This window comes from Salvelinus fontinalis, chromosome 34 (assembly GCF_029448725.1).
Source record: "Salvelinus fontinalis isolate EN_2023a chromosome 34, ASM2944872v1, whole genome shotgun sequence".
NCBI classification, from domain to species: domain Eukaryota; kingdom Metazoa; phylum Chordata; class Actinopteri; order Salmoniformes; family Salmonidae; genus Salvelinus; species Salvelinus fontinalis.
This window is the reverse complement of record NC_074698.1, coordinates 7,527,403-7,546,634: the sequence shown is the minus strand read 5'-3', so window position 1 is coordinate 7,546,634 and position 19,232 is coordinate 7,527,403. Positions and strand designations below refer to the sequence as shown.

At 45.3% G+C, this 19,232-nt stretch overlaps 1 protein-coding gene across 1 annotated transcript in view; it reads right to left on the bottom strand.

The window, feature by feature from the left end:
• LOC129832973 (inactive phospholipase C-like protein 2) overlaps positions 1–14,931 on the bottom strand; it is a 95,060-nt gene extending 80,129 nt beyond the window's left edge. Inside the window, exon 1 of the mRNA XM_055897152.1 lies at positions 14,081–14,931. Coding sequence (XP_055753127.1) covers positions 14,081–14,404 — 324 coding nt within the window. The 5' untranslated portion in view covers positions 14,405–14,931. The remainder of the gene's footprint in view (positions 1–14,080) is intronic.
• Between the last annotated feature and the right edge of the window lie 4,301 nt (positions 14,932–19,232).

The following is a 19,232-nucleotide window of genomic DNA, read 5'->3' as shown; positions in this document are numbered from 1 at the left end:
TCACAGTACTGTTATGGTTGACATCTCTGCGTCTCTACCAGAACACACACCAGAACACACACCAGAACACACACCAGAACACACGGGGGTAAAGCTGAGTTTAGAAAATTAGTCATTGGCTTTGAAACTCTAATTGGTTAGAGATGGTCCAATTGCTGATGACTTTGTTTCGTACAACACCCCTCATTTTGACGTCTCCACTAACGACTTCAACAATGGCAGTCTGACTGAAGTATGGAACAAACATAGAGCAGTGAAATATTTCTGTTTAGTTGTCAGGCAAGTTGACAAGGACTTCTACAGGCAATACACAGTTTACTGGGACTTTCCAAATGATCTTGGCAGGGTTGAGGTCAATTACATTACAAGTGAGTCAATTCAGGAACTAAGTTCACATTTCAATTCTCCTGAATACTTTTCTATGAGACAAATTTGTAATTGTAATTTCAGTTCACTTCCTGAATTGACTGAAGGGCAATTCCACAGTAACGGAATTACGCTGAGTCTCAGCAGATATTGTTCAGATATAAAGTTTGTAAAAAATAATAAAACTGGGCCTTCCGAGTGGCGCACCAGTCTAAGGCACTACTACAGCCCTGGGTTCAATCCCAGGCTGTGTCACAGCCAGCTGAGACTGGGATTCCCATGAGGCGGCGCACAATTGGCCCAGTGTCGTCCAAGTTAGAGGAGGGTTTGGCCAGACAGGATATCCTTGTCCCATCGTGCTCTAGCATTTCCTTGTGGTGGGCCAGGTGCCTGCAAGCTGACTTGGTCACCAGTTGAACAGGGTTTCCTCTGACACATTGTTGTGGCTGGCTTCTGGGTTGGCAGGGTTGTGTTTTGCCTCGCCCGAGTCCGGAGGGGAGTTGCAGCGATGGGACAAGACTATAACTATGAAATGGATATCACGGAAAAGGGGTTAAAAAATATATCATAATAATACAACTGAGGGAGATTACTGTAATTCTGTTACCAAACTTTGCATATGCACAGTTTTTCCAGTAAATGTGTTTTATTATTATTTACTGTGTACTTTTTCAAAGTAATTATTGTGTATAGATTTCTATGGGTTGTTCAACTTTGAAATCAATGGTTTTTGTTTGGCATACATTTTAAAGTGAAAGATCAGAGTCTCAGTGTAATTCCATTACTGTGGAATTGCCCTAAACTGAAGTGGATATGACCACAACCCCGAGACCTCTGTTTTCCTGGAAACAGGCTGTGAAAAAAAGGCTTTCTGGAAACATCATAAAGGACAGCCAGTCCACTTTCCCAATAGAGTACCACGACCTGGTGAAGTTGGGTCTTTCTATGAACTAGGGGACCAGTGAGGATTTCCTACACTGGACAACTTGTTACAGCTGTTGATTAGTCATTGATAATAATCTTGATTTTCTTAATGTCATTCCCTTAAAACCTCTCTGGGATAGGTGGGACATTAGCGTCCCGCCTGGCCAAAATCCAGTGAAAATGCAGAGCGCCAAATTAAGAGGGGCAGCAGGTAGCGTAGTGGTTAGAGCGTTGGGCCAGTAACTGAAAGTGTTGGGTCAAATCCCCGAGCTGACAAGGTAAAAATCTGTCATTCTGCCCCTGAACAAGGCAGTTAACCCACTGTTCCCCGGTAGGTCATCATTGTAAATAAGAATGGGTTCTTAACTAACTTGCCTTTATAAATAAAGATAAAATAAAGAGGATCAGAACTATATTCAATAAAACTCCCATGTTGATTTAAAACATTATTTTCACATATTTAGTCATAACAATTTGAATATCAATACATTGGCGAGGCCTAAAAAAAAAAAAAAATGTTTTAAGTGAAAGTCTTTGAATTTGAATACTCAATGTCTGTATGAACCCTGCTTAAAGGATGTATAGTCCTAGTCCTATGTTGTTGTATAGCTGGAGTTATGGGCCAGTTTGCATATATTCACTTTCATTCCTCTATGTACACATGTGGAACCGCATGAAAATCCTTTTATATTTTTTTTCAACCATTTTAAATGTTTTATCCCAGTGTCACACATTGGCCCAACCAACTGCTTAGGGTGACGAGAAGTCATAACGCACTAGCACCTGAAGTACTTTCTCTCTATCCCTTTATCAACGGGGTTCCTCTCCCTCGGCCAAGCTCTTTCCACCTCCTTCTGCCCTGTATCTCTCTTCCTGTGTCTCTCTCTACCGCCATCCATGTTTTAACACTCCACAGAGCAGTCTTGTAGCAGGCATTGATCCATGTGTTATCCCCTTACCGCTGGCACAGCATGGGTTACTTCCTCAGTCGTCTCCGGCCAATCCCTTGCGTAATCACCCTCACACACACACACACACACGCACACACACGCCTTGTACTAAGACCATATCTTAAGGCTCGCACACGCGCTGTGTTTTCGGGACCACCCACTGTAGACGTCCAACTGCCAACATTTTCACACGATGTAGAATGGGTGCGCACTCTGTTCAGAGGTGCTAAGTACTCTTGGCCAGCTAACACTATTGGTGTGTCTGAGCCCTTAGCGATAACCATGTCTAACACCCAACACATATAAACACATGGACATGTTCGCAAACACACACACACACACGCAGCATGGACAAACACACACATACACACACATCCTGACCCATTAGACCAACCCCGACCCCAATCCCAGGCGCAAATCCATCAATGCAGCAACCTCTAACACACACAATTGAATTCCTTCTGTCCTTGGCTTCTGATACAGTCCACTGCACTCCCTCCCTGACCTGCAGAACCCTTTTGATTCCATCTAAAAGGGTTCTAAAAGGGTTCATCCGTGTCCCTATCTAACACTCTGCCGTTCTAAACTGGGTCGCCGTATTAAGGTTTGTCCTGATGGGTGTCTGATAGGATTCTGCCAGGCTGTACTGCATGTCCCTTTCTGCTCATTTGATCCGAAATCAACAGGTAAAGCAACGGTGATCAACTTAGTGGCATCCATTTAATCATTCACCTGCCAGTCTGTTTTTTATCAATGCACAAAAAAAGACATGAATTAATAGACATTAGTTCATGGATTAAACTATGACAAGATCAGCTTCTCCTCTGCATGTCCCCGTAGCACTTTCTGGTGGTACAGAGAGACGCGCGCGCGTGTGTGAGTACTGCAGTACAGCTCTCTCCTTCTACTCTCTGCTGCTCTCCTCTCAGCGCTGGGTCTCTAGTTACTGCTCAGTCTCAGTATCAAATTACAAATGATTTACTCTCTCCATCTCCCTCTCTCTCTCCCCCTCTCCATCTCCCTCTCTCTCTCCCCCTCTCCATCTCCCCCTCTCTCTCCCCCTCTCCATCTCTCTCCCTCTCTCCACTTCTCCCTCTCTCTCCCCATCTCCCTCTCTCTCCCCCTCTCCCCCTCTCTCCATCTCCATCTCCCTCTCTCTCTCCATCTCCCTCTCTCTCCCCATCTCCATCTCCCTCTCCCTCTCCATCTCTCTTTCCCCATCTCTCTCTCTCCCCCTCTCCATCTCATCTCCCTCTCTCCATCTCCCTCTCCATCTCCCTCTCTCTCTCCATCTCCCTCTCTGAGACACTGACTGACACATGCACTGACCATCGCAAACACACACACACACACACACACACACACACACACACACACACACACACACACACACACACACACACACACACACACACACACACAAACCTCTCATACACAGCGTAACACAGCGTCCTCGCAATCTTCCTCCCTCTCTCTATCTCTGTCCTTAAGACAATGACACAAACACACACACACTCACACACCAAGTGATAGCTCCAAGTTAATGCTCAAACACAAACATACACGTCACACACAGAGAGTGGTGTAAAGTACTTAAGTAAAAATACTTTAAAGTACTACTTAAGTTGTTTTTTGAAATATCTGTACTTTACTTTGACAACGTTTACTAAAGAAAATAATGTACTGTTTACTCCATACATTTTCCCTGACAGCCAAAAGGACGCGTTACATTTTGAATGCTCAGCAGGACAGGAAAGGGTCCAATTCACGCACTTCTCAAGAGAACATCCCTGGTCATCTACTGCCTCTGATCTGGTGGACTCACTAAACAAAAATGCTTTGTTTGTAAATAATGTCTGAGTGTTGGAGTGTGCCCCTGGCTAGCTTAAAACCGTCGAGTTTGCTTAATGTTCGGAATGTGAAATTATTTATACTTTTACTTTTGATACTTAAGTATATTTAAAACCAAATACTTTTAGATTTTTACTCAAGTAGTATTTTACTGGGTGACTTTCACTTTTACTTGAGTAATTTTCTTTTAAGGTATCTTTACTTTTACTCAAGTATGACAATTGAGTACTTTTTCCACCCAGTGCAGACAGATCTGTTAGTAAAAAGCTGAGGATAACATAAGACCCCTGGACACAAAGTTGATCCCTAACATATTATATTTGATATACTTCTGGCTGATTTATACCTTATTCTAAAGTAACACACACACACACACACACACACACACACACACACACACACACACACACACACACAGAGAGACATGAGGGATATACTCGACCAGCCCCTTACACACATATGCAAATACACTCCAAAATGCATACAAATGATTTATGATTAGAGTTTGTGTGTATGTGTGTACATGTGTGTTCGTACGAGTGTGTATGTATTTGTGTGGTTATAGCATCCGTGGAATGCAGTGTGTGTCTGCGCCTCTGTACTGTAGGACCTAACTATAACCCACTGTGAGTGACACATGCAGGGACAAGAGCATGAATAAAGCAATGACTACTCAATACACAACCACATCTAACACATTAGTTCCAACGTGACAGAACGCAAGCCACCAGTGCTATGCGTATGTTTACCTATGCTGTACCTATGTTAGCCAGCAGCATAACACCCTGCATCCCACTGCTGGTTCTGAAGTCAGGCAGGGTTGGTCCTGGTCAGTCCCTGGATGGGAGACCAGATGCTGCTGGAAGTGGTGTTTGAGGGACTGTAGGAGGCACTCTTTCCTCTGGTCTAAAAAATATCCCAGGGCGGTGACTGGGGACATTGCCCTGTGTAGGGTGCCGTCTTCTGGATGAAATGTTAAATGTGTGTCCTTACCCTCTGTGGTCACTAAAGAGCCCATGGCACTTATCGTAGGGGTGTTAACCCTGGTGCTAAATTCTCAATCTGCCCATCATGGACACCTAATCATCCCCAGCTTCCAATTGGCTCATTCATCCCTCTCCCTTGTAACTATTCCCCAGGTTGTTGCTGAGAATGTGTTCCCAGTCAACTTACCTGGTTAAATGTTTTGTCATTTTTGGGGCTGTACATGTAAATCAGTGCTATGGTCAAATACTTGGTAGCCTGGCGGGTAGGAGAGTTGGGCCAGTAACCGAAAGGTTGCTGGATTGAATCCCTAAGCCGACAACGTAAAAATCGGCCATTCTGCCCCTGAGCAAGGCAGTGAACACCCAACAACTGCTCCCCAGGTGCTAATGATGTTGATTAAGACAGCCCCCTTACCTGTCTGATTCAGAGGGCTCGGGTTAAATGCTGAAGACACATTTCAGTTGAACGCAATGCGCAACTGACTAGGTTTCCCCTTTTCTGTGTTTCTCATTCTCTCACACACATGCGCACAGACGAACACGTGCACGTCACGTGCAAATGCACATGCATGTACACTCCAAGTCCGAAGGGAAGTGCTAAATTGGAATGAGACATATAATTAATCCATCACAAAGCAACAAACTGGTCATTTTCTGTTTCTAAATCGACTGCCGCCGAGGACAGGGAATTTCCCCCTTGTTGTGAAAAATTGCTGTCTGCTCGCTTGGCAAATTCCATTTCAGATGACACTACACACAGCCTGAAAGACAGACACACTCAAAACAAACACACACACGCTTAACACAAAACAACGAATGTCTTAAAGAAACACGTGACTGAGCACACAAGCACACACACCTCCTATACTTAAAGCCCCATTTCTTCCTCCTCATCCATTGCCATCTGTGCCAAGGCAAGCCGTGGCACCATCTGTGAGTGGCTGGCACGATCTGGCCTGCCAATCATCAACCACACGGGTCAATACACAAGTGCTGGAATAGCCTGACTGACTGTGTGAGCCCTCTGCATGATGGGCCCCTCTCTATGAGGGCCCCTGTGATCTATAGACTACAGCAGGATGGTACACTAACCCCATCACATTTCACTTCACAGCCACAAAGATACACAGGGACTTGGTTGACAACATTGGACTCGGTTGAGGACATTCGGCTTGATTCAAAACATTGGGCTGGTTGAGGATGCTGGTTGGTTGGCTAAGAACAAATGAAAGATGTGTGCTCATTATCGTAGGGCAGACAATCCCACCACAGCCTATAAATAGGCTGCTGACTGGTGTAGGTCTGTGGACTGAGGTTTCAGCACTGTGTGGGGATAGAGGAACTGAACTGAACGAGGCCACATGTGGCGGGAGAGGCAACACAGCAGCAGCTCTTAAAACACAGCAGCAGAGAAGGCCCACAGAGACAAGCAGCACAGCACCAGCAGAGCCACGGGTCCCTGATCCTATAGGACAGTTTACACCTCCACTCTCTTGCTCTGTTCCAAGCGACGAACACACACTTGCAGATTCACTGTATTTAACCAGGGGAAAAGTGTCCTGCAATGTGTTATGTTCAAAACACATGATGACAGTGTGTAATGTCAAAGTCTCACTCTCAGCTCTCACTTATGCAAACACACACTCTGTAACACGCAGACACACACGTTTATTAAGCTTGACAAGAGCAGTGTCCTCTCTGACAGTGTCAGGGCACGAGAGCACTATAATTGCCACTCAGGCAGGCTGGGCTGTGGGCCCATCAGAATGACCCTGTCGCTGGAAAACTGGGTAGAGGCCTGGGTAGAGATAGAGATATAGACCTCTCTACCCTCTAACACTCAGCTCCCCCCCTCACTGCTTATCATCCCCCTGGCTCCTGGCTCGCCACACGGAAACTCAACCCCAGGGTCAAGAGGGACAAAGGTCAGCGACCGCACTTCCTCCTTCCTGTTGTGGTTAGTTAAGGTGTGGCTGCGTTCCATTATTATGTATTTTCTCAGCTCATTGTAGTTGTGAAGGATTTACCTCTCAATTATGATTGGCTTTCAGTACGTCTCAGACTACTACAGTATGTTCGTAGAGTAGCTGATTTGAAGAATAAATCTGGCCCACATTGCTGACTGCTGAGGTAATTTTCCTTTGTTTTGGTGGCTAATAACGCTCGACTAGCCGGTGTGTGCTGCACCGTGACTAACCACAATCTAAAAGCTGAGCTCACTTCCTGTTGCGGAATGACTGGGAGTATTCAGTTTCACCCTTCCCCACCCCCTTTCTTCTCCCCCTTCCCCTATCCTTTACTGAAGGAAGTGCAGAGCTGGTTTATTCAGTGGACTAGTAACAACGAAAACATCTGGGGAGGAGTAGAGAGGAAGTAACAAGGGAGACATGAATGCAGTGGTGTGGACGTGTAGACATTGTCCACCGCTGGCCAAATCAAACAGATCAGCTGCTTGCCAAAACACAGCCAGGTAATCCAGGAGGAATCACTGTGGTTTTACCTGTTATTCTCTCATTTCTACCACTTTAATTACGGGGGAAAGAATAAAAACCCTGAAACAGAAAGTGTTTCTTTTCCGTTCCCTAAATCTGGTTAGGTAACCCCTGTTCGATCAGAAGTAATGCTAGAGATGAACACTTTGGGAGAAGAAGCTAAAACTGTTAAGAGGTCACAAAACCTTCCGGAGGACAACCTTCTCGAAAATACTTTCTGACGATTCCCAATTCGGATTCTCATCTTTGTCATACATACATATTTGATGTTTTAAAATGACAACGAAAAGACATTTGGTTTCTTTTCATTGTTGCACTTCAGCCTATCGACCACCATATCCTTTATATGGCATATTTTTTATTCTTTCTTTTTCATGTCTTTACTTCAGTCAAAAAACTCAGAACAAAAAGAAGCGCTAGACATCCAATCAAAAGGAAGTCACTTCCGTTAGAGAGGGGGAAGTGAGATCTGAAAGGCCACCAAACGACATGTCAGATGACAAGAGACCGTCGGAGTGGCTGTTGCTGCAGCGATACCGCCACGTTCATTCATCACACCAGCACCATAGTGGCCCAAATGACCCAGGGATATATTGAGCGGATAAAGTCTGAATATTACTCATCGTTACTTCTCCATTTAAAATGCCCCGAGTGCAGCAATTAACCCTCAGATCGGTAGATCACCCTGTGAACGGCTCCAAAACCAAATACCGCTTCACTTCTCACATCAGACAGACACATTTTGATTAAAATTGAGACCTAATTTCAGAGACCTCAACAGACTTTTTGATCAGACTTTTTCCAGTATCCAATGATATCCTCGCTGCTCTTCTGACATCAGAGGACCACATCAACCCTGTACACCAAATAACACTGTCCCTACCACTGCCACTACCTCTGTCTGTCAGCATCATCACTGTTTCTTTGTAAGGCACGTTAAAATGAGGTGTTTACCCACACACCCCAGTGTCCAAATAAATCAGTTCAGAAAGCTATTTTTTAAATCTGGGCACCAATTTCACACACAGCTGATTGAGGTTCCTGTTCACTTAGCACAAGTCATCATCCCCAAGCGAAACAGATAAAGGGAAGATATGTAATAAACAATTCAGGAGAGCCCCCCATGAAACAAGAGCATGGTTCTACTAGTGTTCTCTCAGTACTGTGACAAGAGTTCTGCTCTGAAGCCCGGGCCAGGTGCCACAGTAAATAGTTTCGGACCAAACAGGGATCTTTAGCATGAAGCTTCACTGCCCATATGGGACAGACAAAGAGACGAAATGCGTCTGTGTGTTTGAGCGGCTAAGATGAGCTTATTTGTGAGGTACTAAAATATTCGAGAAACCCTCACATTGGACATGATGAGGCATCGGTCTTCATAGGAATTGGCAAGAAAAGAGGTGCTTGAGAAAATGCCAGTAAGAGAAATCTGTGTACTGTTCAAACTGTGCTTTCAACTGGGATAGGAGGATGGGCATGTGCTAGTATTTGTGCTCGTGATCCACAATATGGACTCAAGCATTATGGACTTTGAACAAAGAGTACACGCTATTTACTTTTCATTTATCGTAACATTTTACCTCCAAAAATCAAACTTGATGTCCAAGAGCTTTCGGTCTCCTGCTGTTAGTGTTGATTGTTTGAACTTGGGATGAGAGGAGGATTGGGATAGGTGTGCCCGTGCACACGCATGACCTATACAATATGTTGGACCTTTGCATGTCAATGTTTCATTTTGAATCCAAATAAAGTATTTGAAATGTGTGCGTTTCACAGATGGCTGCTTTGAGATCAACAGCCAAGAGAGTCCCAGAAGACTGAGCATGCATATCCATCTGCCATGATGCAGATCCATCTTCATCTACCCCCCTCCTCTTCCTCATCCTTTGCCTCCCCTTCACCTCATAGTCCTCTGTCCAGAGTGAGACTGTGACAACTTAATTTCCATGATGTCTCTGGGTGGTCTGTCATAGTGATGGAGATGAGGAGACATTAACTGTGATCTTTAATATTCATGATCATTGAGAGCATCTTGACTGGCTGCACCACCGCTTGGTATGGCATCTGCTTGGCATCCAACCGCAAGGCGCTACAGAGGGTAGTGCATACGGTCCAGTCCATCACTGGGGCTGAGCTCCCTACCATCCAGGACCTCTATACCAGGCGGTGTCAGAGGAAGGCTCTAGAAATTGTTAAAAACTCCAGCCACCCAAGTCATAGACTGCTCTCTCTGCTTCCGCACGCCAAGCGGTACCGATGGGATCCATCAGTGCTATTTGAGAAGGATCTGACTGAGTTCGGTGCTTCTCCGATCCAGGTGTGGATGAAGACAATCCCAGGATTCAACGTTTGGGGAAAGAATTCCATGTTTGCCCAGGGCAGCATTGGGATCAATCTGGGGCTCGGGGGAATTGGGGATCTGGGGAATTTCTGGCACTGCCGAACTAGATAAAGACTATGAGACATCTGGGTAAACTTCTAAGGGCTTTATGTATTTAATGACTGGAGGGGGGTGGAGGCGGGGTTTTCATCCAAAGCCAAGGAGTGGTTATTGGGTAAAGCTCTAGAATGGAATTTCCTCCACCACACCACCAGTACAGGGGGAATGGTTTGACAGACGCACCTCAGAGTCTATGCTCGATTGCGGATGAGATTCCTTTCTCTACGTAGAACCCAGAATCATCTCTTTCCTTGAATGCGACTGGAGCTGGATTTAGATATGACCTAGATTGAAAGGAGTAGGTAAGACTGCTGCACTCAAACCAGAGTTCTTCTGATAGCGCCGATCCAAAACATTCATTGAAACATCATCGCAGAACGTCGCCATCTATTTAAAAAAAGATCCCCTCTCGATCTCTATAACAGACACATATCTCTCTCTATCAAAGAGAGAGAGAGAGAGAGAGAGAGAGAGAGAGAGAGAGAGAGAGAGAGAGAGAGAGAGAGAGAGTCACATAGAGAACTAATCTCACTCTCACACTCTCTGAGTGCTTGACTAATGTATTATAGAGCCATGTGACCAGGACTGGTACAGGATAGCGATCTGAATTACTGTTAGTCAACCAGAAGTAGGACACACTAGGTTAATAAAGGGGAAAGGGGTTTAATAAATGACAGGATGAGCTGATGTCCTGCCCCCTTAGTGACATGACTAATGACTGGGGTGAGGGGTTGGTGAAGAGAGAGAAAGGGGGGGGGGGGGGGGCATGCAGTTGGGCTATATGGTAGGTCCCAACAGCTAGCTCTGTGACCACAAAGCACTGTGGTTGAGGTTCTGTGTATTATTCTGTATAACATCTGTTATTATTTTATCCCGTCATGTTTTTGCTCTGCTTTTGTCATGCTGACAATGTTCATCTTTCCAGTAACCGCTCTGAATAAGACTTTGACCTTTTATTTGCTCCAGAGGTCAAAAACCCCTCAGAGCGTGCAATAGAGGGAGGGAGGGAGAGGGGAGAGATAAAGAAACTAATTTTGGTCACAACAGTGCTGGGGGAAGATCCTTCCTATCCCTCTCGGTCTGTGCTGGCAGGCCGGCAAGGCAGACAGCCGTCTCCCCAACAGTCAGCTAAAATGAGGCAGGCAGGGCAGGAGTCTGCAGCTGTCCACAGCCCTGCTTTAAAAAAACAGACTGGAACAGCCCCCGGTCAACCTGTCCCCGTCCCCTCCAACCACTTTCGAAGCTCTCCCTTCCCTCCCACCATGCCAAGTGGGTGACAGCCTTGCAGGATTTGGCTGGTTCAACAATACACACACAGATGGGGTCTCCACTGCTCCCTCATGCCATACATTGACACGTCAAGTCCAAACAGGAGGATTAAAAAATAACGACTTTGTTTTCATTCCTCCGGAACAACTCTGTAATGAGCACAATGCTGTAATTGCTCATTTGCCTCTCTACCCCACTCCCCCCTTTAGACCGCTCAGACCCCGCAGCTCATGTTTCAGGCTGATGAAACGTGTGTGTGTGGGTACAGAAGCTCCAGCAGCACTACACATGAATGACACTAGCACTACAACACACTACAGGATAGAGCTGGGACAATAAACCAAAAATGATAATTTATCGCGGGCATTTTCCTGATATGGTTCATTACGATACGTAGCCTATACTAGAGAAATGTGAAGTTTGAAATGAAATAAGTGTGTTAATATGGGTGATTGTTCATGGGACAGTTGATGGATACAACCATCAAACTAGTAGTAGTTTAAATGAAACGTTTAAAAAACTTGTTGCACATTAATGTTATTAACTATCCTTCTATTTATCGTCATCGTATCAATTCAGGCAATTTATCACGATCTGGATTTTTTGGGTCCATATCGCCCAGCTCTACTTCAGAGAGCTGACCCAGATTCCCATCATGCCACTCTCTATCTGTGTGTTCCCCATGTCGTGACCGACGACGAAGTTCACTGTGTTGCGACGCTCCTCTCTGATTCTACGAATAAACATGCCCTCTTGGCTGCATTCGCAGCAGAGTCGATCTAAAAGAACCGCTGACCCCAACTGTTCTCTGACAGCGGTTCCAGAACACTAACCCTTTAGATAGACTATTTTACGCCCAAGGATGCGTGTAGGCCTTTAGGAGACATGCAGGGATAAAAGCGGACGTCGGTGTGCTGGAGGACCAACGCATCCATATTGGAATGAGAACAGGAAGCGACAGTGATGCTCTGATGCGCTGCTAAAAGAGGACATGGTTATCTGATTGGGTTTTCACACGCAGGCCTGACAGAGTCACACACTTAGAACCTACGGTGAGTTGTCTGTCAACTGGCATTTCACGCCTGGCACTCAAAGTGTTGACCCTGAATCCCGTGGTGAACTCTCCTCGACGTGAATCACGTAAGCCATACGGACAATGAACCCTTATCTGACTGGGTCGAGGCAGTCTCTACATTCTAGGTGCATTGCTCTAGCGAAGGAGTGCGTCTTCTTTACTGGTTCTGTTTGTCCGGCATCGTCCTTCCGATAGCAACAGTTGGAGAGAGATCAAAGTTGCCACACGGCTCAGCTGACTTACAGACGAAAACTCCAAACATGTTTATCACCATGTGCATCACATATATTGCAACAAAGCCGTATAAGTATAACAATACAATGGCATACGAACAGGACAGTACATTCGGAGAATAAGCTTTAGAGGATTTAAGACCTAGAGCACGTTGACAACGTGATCCGCTCTGCATTCTTGCCATATTTCTGTTATGAAGTTTGAACTTATGAACATCAGTAGATGGCTCCAGTTCTTTCGGAGGGAAGTTCGGAGTGGAGGGATTGAGGCCTTCGCCTCGAGTTATACTATTCCATGGAATGTCCTGGAAGAACAGGCCCTGCTTTTCATCAACGGGGGAAAAACACCCTGTGGTGAAGAGAAGCAACAGTCAGGGACTTGTTCATTTTCTCAAGGATTCCCCTACACCTCAGAGAAGCACCTCAAACCAGAGAGCAGGCAGTGTTTAGGTTTGTTCGCCCGCACATCCACAGGGAATTCAATAACAGGGGAAATAGATAGCTTTATGGTTTTATACCGGTTGCTAAGCAAACTGGCTCATAATGACAGAATGCCACTCTCTCTCCAAAAACTCCCACCTCCACAAGGCTTCTCCACAGAGCTTCTCCACAGAGCTTCTCCACAAGGCCCCCCAGTCTGTCTGTCATGCTACACCATCTGACTGAAGACATCCTGGAGTAGGAGACATGAGACTTGGGGGAAATTGTGACTAAAGGCAGACATGTTCTCTGTAATATGTGTAATATGTAGGCCTATCTGTTTGAAATTCCCTTGAGGAGCCCAGACTTTGTGGCTAGGCCTCATCTTAACGGTCAACAAACAAGTTTTGCGTACGATTTAAATAGCATTGGCAGTTTTGCTTTTACACAGTACTCTATTTACAAGTCTACTGGAACAGTAGCGTAGTTCGACTATAGAGGCATTTTTTACTATCCAGGGAGGGAATGTCTTAACTGTTAAGTTGCATCCTTTAACTGCGCTCATAGCAGAGGACAGCCTTTATTTCACCTTTGGTGACCTAACTTTGCAGCAGCAGCAGACGGAGCTGCAGCAGCTTCCCGCCCCATCAGCACCTCAAGGCATGAAGAAGGAAATCACGCAAACTTCAGAGCATTGGATCAGTTAGTCCTACCTTCTTTGTACCATTGTAACTGTTTCTGAGACGTGTAGCTTAACTGCGATTGATAGACCACATCATAACATTTCCCTTAGCAAAATGTTTACCCGGCACTAGACCATCAGTTTGTTACACAGTAGCAACTGAGCATCCGTTATTATTATAATAATTATTATAGCTTTGTCACTAACAAACAGTGCATCTAACCCTGGGTCCATAACAATAGAATGAATCACAATGAGGGCTAGTCACTGGCTACCTGAAGGCTTCATGTGGTTTTGCGAGAGCTGTGAGATAATGATTCCCTCATTAACCTTCAAGAGCTTCCTATGATTGACGTGACATGATAATGTAGGCTTTATGACAACAAACCAACCTTCATAATGCCGCAAGGTGCGTTCACGCCTCCATGACTCCTTTCGGCGGAATTGTCACGGCTGCTGCTGCCCGTCCGAGGACTCCCGTGGTCCATGTACCTTCCGTTGGTGTAAACTCCCTCCGCCCCATAGACCGGGTGCCCGTGGGCAAAGGCAGCCGCCGAAATGTCCAGGTATGCCCGGGTGCCAGTCGGAGGCAGCACGGTGGCGTCATTGTTGTTCAACCCCGCTATTTGTGTCGCGTCCTGTGCTGGAGAGGCTGCAATGGTAGGATTTAGCAAATGTCCCGACACAGCCTCGGAAGCGTGTACCCCTGCCATCATCCACGGACGTTACAGCAACACATTCAACCTAGTGCATTGACCCATTGTTTCAAAACATGAGTCCACGGCTGTGTAGCCCACATAGATCATCAGCCCACCGACGAAGCGCAGTCCACTGAATCTAGGATAGACTGATTGAACCGTCCGCGTTTGGCTGAACAAACTATTGTCGCTCGAAAATGAACAGATGGTGCTCCGTATGTGATCTGGTGTGATTAGCTAACTGCATGGATTCTTAAGGAGTCCCCTTAGAAACAGTTCCGGCTAATAAAAAGGCGTTAATTAGCGTTTACACGCGCTTTCGTTTTTCTCCAAGCTTCTTGTTTGCGCAGAGGCTGCATGCAGAAGAACGTCTTATTCGCCTGGTCCCTACTCTCCTATCCGCTCTTGCAGATGTACATCCCCACGTGCATCCGCGGGATGCAGCTATATACAATGCGCTGTTATGTGAGTTGCTCGCTTGTCCCCTCCCTACACGATCCATGTCCTTGTGCGCTAATTCACATACAGACAGACACACACACACACACATACACACACGTACACGTAAATTATTAACGTTCCTCACACACACACACACACTGAAATGATTTATGTTCATTCATACCACAACCTGTAGCCTAAGCCATTTCTAGGCTAAAAGACATTAAAGTATTAACATCAGAGGAGGCTGGTGGGAGGATCCATAGGAGGACATGCTCATTGTAATGGCTGGAATGGAATGTGGTTTCCATATGTTTTATTTGTTTGTATACCATTCCCTTAATTCCATTCCAGGCATTACAATGAACCCATCCTCCCACCGCTCCTCCCACCAGCCTCCTCTGATTAACAGGGAATGTGAGTGAAATATGTCTTATCATTAGGCTATTCTCTAAGGCTTTTCAAATGCACATTTATTATCACAGACAAAATTTAGGTCAGGGAGACTCTGGTTACTCCACTGCATCTCAGTGCTAGAGACGTCACTACAGACATCCTGGTTCAAATCCAGGCTGTATCACAACCGTCTGTGATTGGGAGTCCCATAGGGTGGCGTACAATTGGCCCAGTGTCGTCCGGGTTTGGCCGGTGTAGGCCGTCATTGTAAATAGGAATTTGTTATTAACTGACTCGCCATGTTAAATAAAGGTTAAATAAAAAATATATGTAATTCAGAAAGTCCCCTAACTTGCATTAAGAACAAATTGCTCTTTCTGGTGGCAAGGGCAAAAAGCTCCATTGATGCTGATGATCCTCATATTACGTATCCCTATGGGCGTTATCAAATTAATCACAGAACCAAATATGACATGCAGTCTCTTAACGAGACTATTATTATTTTCAGGCCAGGCTTCAGTCCCAATCAGAGAGGGAGTGGCGTGTCATCGACATTATCTCCAACACTAATCCACAGAGAATGTCACATGGCTTCCACTCACATAAACACCACACCAGGCACCTCCACATTATCGATTGGTGAGAATGAGAAGCACAGGACTCAGAACAGACCTATCCTTGCTGTATCTATTCCTACTGTAGAACGAGTGGCACACAACCAATCGCTGTGCCACGGTTCAGAATTCAACTGCTGCGGATAGAAACCCACAATATCAGTAAGGATTCAATTCTGACCACAAATTAGCTCAATCACTTTCACTGTCGTCATTCAACAAATCTGGGAAACAAGGGGGGCAATTATCTCTGCAATCGCTGATGAATTCTACAAAAATCTTTATCGATCTACTTCAGCAATGACTTCACAGAAACTCATCATTCTGTTAAAGTGTTTTACCCCTAATGATGCAGGACAAACCCACTAACAGGGTTTCATCCCAAATGGTACCCTATTCCCTATATAGTGCACTACTTTTGACCACAGCTCATATAGGGCCTTGGTCAAAAGTAGTGCATTTTGTAGGGAAATAGGTTGCCATTTGTGACGAAACCGGTATCTTCACCATCAGGCAGACATGTCAGGGGAGGAGGAAGGAACGATGAACAATAAACACCAAGATAATACAGTTCAGTTATAACCCACTGAGAGGACAAATCACACCACAGCCAATTGGAAGGAGAGAAATCGTGTGCTGCTGCGGTGGAAATGCTCAGAGTGTTTGGTCATTATTGTCGAACCAAGTCATTATAATCAAATCCTGCAGTATGGATGAATGGTTAGATCAGCTGCTCTGTGGTTTTCTGTGACACTGATGTGTCTTTGAATTGAAGGAGTGTGAACTAGGATAGAGCGTGTATGTGTGTGTGTGTGTGTGTGTGTGTGTGTGTGTGTGTGTGTGTGTGTGTGTGTGTGTGTGTGTGTGTGTGTGTGTGTGTGTGTGTATGTTTTCTTCCTTCCTGTAAACTTAAATGAGGGCACTAGCATACATCCTGCGGCTGCCTCATCCGTCTTACACCAGTCAATCTGCCAGTCAGCCAGTCAGCCAGCCAGCCAGCGGGTCAGTCTATGTAATCATTGACCAGAAACTACTTCTCAATGTGAATTATTTATACACAGCTGATTCTTCTAGAACACAGTAGTTCAGATGCTGGGCTAGAGAGAGATAGAGAGAGAGACAGAGAAAGAGAGAGAGAGAGAGAGATGTTGGTGGAATGAACACATTGGGGAGGAAAATAAAGAAAAATGGGGTGGATGGAAAGATCGAGGAAAGGTGAGAAGGCGAGATGGAGCTGAGGGATACTACTGATGAGAAAAATAAGTCAAGAAGGAAGGCAAGAGGTTGGGGTGAGGTAGTCCCTCTCTTTCCTCTCTCTCACTCACTTTGATTCATGCATTATGCATCTTCAGAAATAATTCAGAATAAGTCCTGCTTTTAAAAGTCCTGCGCCAAGCCTTCCAGCCAGGCTGTCTCACTTTAATGTTCAAATCCCTTTGGCTCCCAAGCCTCAAACTCAAACAGGAGCCCCTCCAGGACCCACACGGAGGATCCACACTAGGACTTATTAACCAAGGACCTTATCAACCAAGGACCTTATCTTATGCTGCATCACTGCAAACTGATGTGCTAACACTCCTCCGCTTAGGAAGGAAGATGTTGTGATGAACAGATGAGGATGGTCCTACTCTACTGGGGAGGAGAATGGAATTATTATTAATGAGAGCTGGAGAGAGAGAGAGAATACAAGAGAGGCTGTGAGAGATCAACAGAAAAGGAAACGGAAAGCAGTTACAGCGTTGTTTTCGATTTGACTATCATGCCACTAACAATTAAATCACACCCTGGTTGATTTCCATTGAAGTTGCTTGTAGCTTCCTGTGACAGGAAGTGAGCCGAAGTGGTGCTGTCTCCCTTCCCCCCACCACCCCCCTCTGTGAACCACGGACATATAAAGGGGATAGCCATCCATCCATACACCCCCCCCCCCCCCTCAAATCGTTACCATGGAAGTTTTTTTGTATATGTGTGACCCGGCCACATCTTGTATTTAAGACATTAGACCACAGACGTTACGGCCCTCTCGCCTCATTCATGCATTGTGAGAATTATTATGTATCAATACAGGAAATCAACTCTGGGAACTCTGACACAAGATGAGGCTGAATAATCCCCAAAAGTGTCATTCGTTTTGTTTTTTGTGTGAAGTGAGCGGAGACTCCCCACAGCAGGGGGTCTGAGGGCATTCCTCCCAGAGCATAACCACCATACTTTCTGTTTCTCACACGTCACTTCCTGTGCTCACTCACATGACCTCTGTGGAGGGAGGAAATTAAACTCGTTCCTTAAACACCCTCCGTGTTAACACTCTTTACTTATCAATCAGAGCAGTGCTGTGGTTTTCTGTCCCATCCCGTAGCGATCGTGTCTGTGCCCTTTGTGCCTCGACTGGACCTCCTTCCACTGGAGCCCCTAATTACCGGAGTTGATACAGGTATTCATTTGTATGCATAGACTAATGCGATGGTAATTAGTGCCAATTTGCATCTTAATTATCTGATGAAAGATGTTTCCTGGGGAGGACGTCAAGGCCGTGGATAAATATTCACATTTCTGACCTGTAGGAGAGACTGAGCTTTATTGAGCTGGGATGATGATATGAACCTAACAGAAGGGCGCGTTTTAAAAAGCACCGCTGTCATGGTGTTTCTATTCCTGTTACAACATGTTCATCACGTGACATGTCCCACATGCATCCTATGCATACTGCTGACTGGCATTGTGCTTCGTTTCATCGTTCATTTCCATTCCCAGTGTTATTGCAGAGTGCAGGAATCACATTGGGCACTGAGGACATCTAGTGGTCACAAGGTAGAACGAGAGGACGGATCCATCTACTCCATTGGAAAAGCTGTTCATTTCAGTCCTGTGCAGCGAGGCTATACATAGCAGCTGGTGGGTGCCAGACTAGCAAATCTCCCAGAGCCTTTTATCTTGAGTATATACAATCCAATGTCAAGTAAGATATGGCTGTGAATACCTTATAATACTATATTTATGTAGTATACCTTATTATACTACAGTATACAATATTCTACTGTAATAACCCTACACATTCACTAACTGATTCAGAGGGGTTGGGTTAAATGCGGAAGACACATTTCAGTTGAATGCATTCAGTTGGACAACTGACTAGGTATCCCCCTTTCCCTTTCACATGCCCTCAAAGCTCTAACAATTTCCTTTGCTGGAAAAAACTGCTTTATTGTGTGAAAGGCGGGTTTCCTGTAATATTTCTGTTTGTTTTATCTGCAGAATTGTCTGTTGTCAACTGAAAGAAAACAGGGGTGTCCTCCTGTATACTGCATGATTTCAATTTAAAAATGACCCATTTCGGCTCACTGCTGTGTTACATTGAATTGTATTCTCTGTCCAATGCTTTTAAAGCTATTGTT